Source organism: Malurus melanocephalus, unplaced genomic scaffold (genome assembly GCF_030028575.1).
Source record: "Malurus melanocephalus ecotype Western Australia unplaced genomic scaffold, MMel_1.1 scaffold_908, whole genome shotgun sequence".
Taxonomy (NCBI): Eukaryota; Metazoa; Chordata; class Aves; order Passeriformes; family Maluridae; genus Malurus; species Malurus melanocephalus.
Window position 1 is genome coordinate 4442 of NW_026624140.1, and position 5478 is coordinate 9919.

Below are 5478 nucleotides of genomic sequence, written 5' to 3' on the forward strand. Positions count from 1 at the left end.
GTGTCCCCAGGGGGGTGACAGTTCTTACCCAGAGCTTGCTGTCCCAGTAGAAGGCTCCCAGCAGCCGCACGATGTGCGGGTGGTCACAAGTGGCCAGGATCTCGATCTCCACCATGTAATCCTCCAGCTCATCCTCGCTCTTGGTCTCGATGACTTTGGCAGCTGCCAAGGCGCCCGTTTCCTTGTTCTTGGCCTGMCAGACAAAAGCAGGGTGAGCCCGGGGAAAAAGAGGAAAGCAAAAAATTCCTGCTGCTCCAATTCCTGCTGGGCTTGACTGGCCCCAAACACAAAACCAGCAGGTGCATTTCTGCTTCCCAAACCTGCCCACAGCTCTGCTGGGTCCTCCTTCCTCCCTCCAGGCTCCCATCTCGGGGGGATTTTTAGGAAAGGAGATGCATCCTGTTGTTTGTAGCAGGGGGAAAAAAGGAAGAAGGAAACTTCAGAGTAGAGAAGCTCTGTGATGRTGTCCCAGGTAAATTTGTATAAATCCTGAATACACAGATAATCCAGCCAAGATCTGAGCGGGCAGCCAGGTGGGGATTGGGCTCTGATCCCAGAAACAGGGACAGGAGGAGAAGGAATGGCCTCAGGCTGGGCTGGGGAGGGGCAGGGGGGACAGCAGCAGGAATTTCCCCATGGAAAGGGTGCTCAGGATTGGCAGGGGCTGCCCAGGGAGGTTTGGAGTGCCCATCCCTGGAGGTGGMACTGAGTGCCACCAGGTAGAGATGGGGCACAGCTTGAACTCAGTGACCTTGAAGGTCTTTCCCAACCTCAGGGATTCCGTGATTTTGTAAAATCCCCAGCCCAGCTGCAGCAGGAGATGTGTCACACGTGGCAGCGGGGTGAGACAGGAGCTGCTGACGCAGGAGCACCCCGACACTGCCAGGAACTCTTTGAGTCAGCAGATGGAGGCACAGAAACCCCTCCAGCTCAGCCCCAGCTCCTCCCCATTTCCATCCATCCCCCCATCCAGGCTGCCTCTCCCCAGGGACACAAATCCCACTGGGTTTGGAATCCCTGCAGGAGCTGGCCAAGCTCTGCTCCTGACCTTTCCTCCCACTCTCCAGTTTCCATCTCCGTGTTTGGCAAACCCGCGGGGGAGCTCACAGGAGGATGAATTCCCGGTGTAAACACCACTGCTCCCTCTGAAGAGCTCTACRTGGTGTACCAAGGCTGGGAGGGGAGGAAGGAACACTGGGAAAACCCTACAGCAGAGGGAGGGAGGGAAATGGGGGATCCCAGTCTCTGCTGTGCTCCAAAATCTCGCTGCATCCCTGGAGCTTGTAGGGACAGCCGTGTCCTCACCACAGGGGACAAACCCATTTCCCTCCRGGCTCGCTGCCCAAATGCAGGGACATTTCGGGGAAATCAGGGGGTTTCTTTAGCTCAGGTTGGGTGTTTTTTCACCAAGCTGCCACAGCTGCTGTCACATGGGCTGGGRGATGTGGAAGGAGCTCAGGGAACAGAAGAGCCCTTCCCAGCAGGAGCAAGAAGTGCCCCACGGTGTTTGCTCTGCTCTTACCCCGCCGGGAGAGCTCCGGGAGGGGAAGTCAATATTGGGAGAAGAGGTGGGGCAGGATCGCTTCCCTTCCCACCGGCGGGGCCCCGCCAGCTCAGCCCCTGCTGGGGCCCTGCAGGACCTGGARAAGCCCAGAGCAGAACAGGGAACTGGGCTGGGCTCGGGGTTTGCAGAGCAGGCTGCGGGTCAGGCTGGGCAGTGACCCCACTGTTATCCCCACACCCCATGGGYGAGCAGCCCAGTGCCCCCAGTGTGACCAGTCCCTGCCCAGCTGGGAGCCACCTGCATGGGTGGCTCAGCTCTGAAAGGGTCAGCACAGACTGAAATCTGCGTTCCTGCACCACCCTGAGCTGTCCCGAGCAAGTGCTCACCCCTCATCCCCATTTCCCTGTCCCCATTTCACCCCTCATCCCCATTTCCCTGTCCCCATTTCACCCCTCATCCCCATTTCCCTGTCCCCATTTCACCCCTCATCCCCATTTCCCCATCCCTGAGCTCCAGAGGGCGAGCAGCATGTCACCATCCCGTGTGACACATAGGGGTCACACTGCCCGGGCACACCTGAGGGGTCAGAGCACCTTCTCCAAGGAGAAACCAGCTCAGGGCATCCCCAGCTCCTGACCCAACAATGCTTTGGGGTCACCCACGCGGGTGGGGTGGCATGGGGATGGTGTGGGCACAACCCCCAGGGATAACATCACTGCTGGAGCCAAGGGCACCTCCCAGGAGGGACCAAACTGACCCTCAGGATGGMACAGGAAGGTGGGAAGGACCCCTGATATCATGAGGTGAGCAGGAGATTTTGGGAAATTATCTCCCCTGCAGTGTGGAGAAGACACTGTTTGTCCCACAGAGCTGCCTTTGGGAGGACGAGGTGGACATCTCATCCCTTCCCGAGGTGTCCATGCCCCTCTGAGCCCAAATTCCAGCTGTCCCCTGCCACCACAGCAGGCACAGGGAGATGCCCAGGCCTGGCATGGTCACTCCTCAGCTGAGCTCAGCCAGACACGTCTGTCACTGTGACAGCTCTGGAATTCCAGGGATCTTCTGCCCATTTCTCCACCATCCCAGCAGCTCCCGGACTGTGAGATCCCAACAGAATTCTTGATGCCAGTCTGCTCAGCCTAAAGCAGCTCCATCTTCCAGCTCCTCCACTCCCACACATCTCAATTCCACGGGTAATTTGTCCTTGGGGTGCTAATTAGCACCAAATCAGAGCGGACACAGTGCCCAGGATGTGCTGCTGAGTTACAGGGGGTTCACCACAGCCATTTAAACCCCAAAAARCCCTGGTGGCCACCAGCAGCAGCCCCGGGGCAAGTCAGCAGTGACAGATCAGCACAGGAGCGCACATTCCACAAATGTCACATAAAAGTTACTCAATAACCACGTCCAGAGAGCTGTGCCAAGAGCTGAGCAGGGAACAAAGCACAGGATCCTCCTGGAGAAGCCCAGAACAGGGTGGGTGCTGTGGCCWAACACCCCGGGAGCCCCAGGGAATGGGACAGGGGTGGGATGGCCACTGGAATCACCCAGAGGGTTTGTGGGGTCGGGGTGAGAGGTGCCCGTTCAGGTGACACGGGGCCTCTGCCCGTGACTCAGCCCGCAGCTATTGTGAAACAGCAGCAGGACAAACACCGGAGCTATTTTAAGCCCTGAAAGAGCCCAGCAGCGGAAGGCTGGATGGTTCAGGACAGGCAGTTTCTAGGTGAGGCACAGGAAAGCGCTGCCTGAGCTCTGGCTGCCCCAAAAGGGAGAACTGAGATCCCCCTCGAGTGCCTCAGCTCAGCTCGGATCTTCCCAAGGCCAGGTGTCATCCCTTCCGGGCTATCGACCCTGATTTGGTGTGAGCCCCTCTTCCCATCCGTGCCAGTCCTGTCCCCAGGCCAGGGGTGCTGGACATCAGCAGGTCAGAGCCCTGAGAGCTCCAGGGGTGCTGGACATCAGCGGGTCAGAGCTCCAGGGGTGCTGGCCATCAGCAAGACAGAGCCCCAAGAGCTCCAGGGGTGCTGGACATCAATGGGTCAGAGCTCCAGGAGCTCTGGAAATGCTGGACATCAGTGAGACAGAGCCCCAGGCACCCCAGTAATGCTGGACATCAGCGGGTCAGAGCTCCAGGGGTGCTGGACATCAGTGGGTCAGAGCCCCAGGAGCTCCAGGGGTGCTCCCTTTGGGGCAATCGCTCGCCCTGCCCCACCCCACTCGGTGTCTCCGTGGGTGCTGCTCCCTCCCGCATTGCTCAGTGATTACACAAGGATTAATTGCCTCCTGATGAACCTGGCCCKGGCTCTCTGCATCAATAAACAAACACAGAGGAGCCAGGCTTGAGTCAGTGCACGTGGCGGTGTCAAAGAATCGATGGGGCTGGAATGAAGGCGTGTCCCCTGGGGGGACAGAGTGGCACATTCAGCCTGGAGAAGGAGGGTGGAAGGAAGGTCCTGGAAGGACCCCTGAAGGGTCTGAAGGGGCTCCAAGGAAACTGGAGAGGGGACTCCACCAGGAATGGGAATGACAGGGCAAGGGGAATGGGTTCAGACTGACAGAGCAGGGGTAAATGGGATATTGGGAGGGAATTGTGTGAGGGCAGGAGGCCCTGGCACAGGGTGCCCACATGTTGGACAGGGCTTGGAGCACCCTGGGACAGCAAAAGGTGTCTCTCCTATGGCAGGGGGTGGGATAAGAGGATTTTAGGGTTCCTTCTATCCCAAACTATCCCATGAGATCCAAGCCTGACCAGCCCCAAAGAGCCACTCTTGTCACCATGAATGAAGCCCGTTTGGGGTTTTGTTTGAAACACTGGGGTCAGGGCAGTTGGTGACAGTGGGCAGGGGGCACAGCCCCGACCCCACAGCCCCCACAAGGGGCAGGGCTCTGCCTGCACCAGCCCGGCTGCTCTGGCAGCTGTGGCAACCCTTCAGCAAGGGAAGGGGAAGTGGCTTGTGAAAAAAAAAAAAAAAAGAGAAAACAAAGAAAAAGCAGAAATGCCTTCCTTTGGTTTGACAAGCTCAAGGCAGGGAAAGCAACTCCACCAGAGAGCTCAGCCACAGGCAGGGCCTGCGGGGGAGAGCTGCCCAAAAAAATGTGTCACCAAGGCATGGCACAAACAGCCCTTCTGGCCCTAAAAGCTCAGCAGTGGCCAGGAAAGGGGGCAGAGATAACAAACCCACAGAGCAGCACAGCTCCACGTGATGCCTCAGACCCAGCAGCTGCAGGGGCAGGAACAGCCAGAGGCTTTGGGGCTGCTTTGCTCTGTTATAAACACCCACAGAGACCTCGTGGGGCTGGGCTGAGTGACAAATAAACAGCTTTGAGCAGGGGAAGTTCCACATCCACCCAACATCTTCAGCCTCAAAGCTGAAAGCACCAAACACCCTCCAAATCTGCAGTGCCTGGATGAGCACGGTGCTCTAAGAGAGCATTCCTGGCCTGCTCTTCATTCAGCTGATGCCACAGCATTGGAAAGATAAAAAAATAGAGGGGAAAAAGCCATTTGGCCAATTCTGAGCTTCCTGGAAACTTCTGCAACAAATGTGGTCTGCAGAGGGCTGAGGGGGCAGGGGCTGGATGGCCACAGAGCCCAGAGAGAGCCAGGGAAGGGGCTCAGGCTGGCTGGCAGCCCTCTCACACTGCTGAAAGCATCAGCTCAGCAAGGTCCTGGCAGGAGGATAAACATCTGCTCAGCCCTTCCCTATCCCCAGGGCTCCAGGGTGACCCAGCACCCACCCCAAGAGGAGCAGCACATGGACCCCAGAGGTGCAGGGGCTGAGGAGAACCAGCAGCAGCTCAGCCTGAGCCTCCCTCAGTGCCTGTCCAACCTTCCAAACCCCTCACAGATCCTGGCTGAGCAAAGACAGGACCCCCAGGACAGGGGTGAGCAATGTTGGGAAGGTTTTCCCTGCAAGAGTGCTGTGCCATGGAGAGCAGAGCTTCAGGGGTGGCACCGAGGTGCTGCTGCCCAG

General features: G+C 58.2%; 1 protein-coding gene across 1 annotated transcript in view; it reads right to left on the minus strand.

Moving 5' to 3' along the window:
* Window positions 1-28: 28 nt before the first annotated feature.
* Window positions 29-5478, minus strand: part of LOC130585536 (serine/threonine-protein kinase 10-like) — a gene marked incomplete at its 3' end in the record, with an annotated part of 11195 nt that continues 5745 nt past the window's right edge. Inside the window, exon 2 of the mRNA XM_057386083.1 lies at window positions 29-193. Within this exon, the coding sequence (XP_057242066.1) occupies window positions 29-193 (165 nt within the window). The remainder of the gene's footprint in view (window positions 194-5478) is intronic.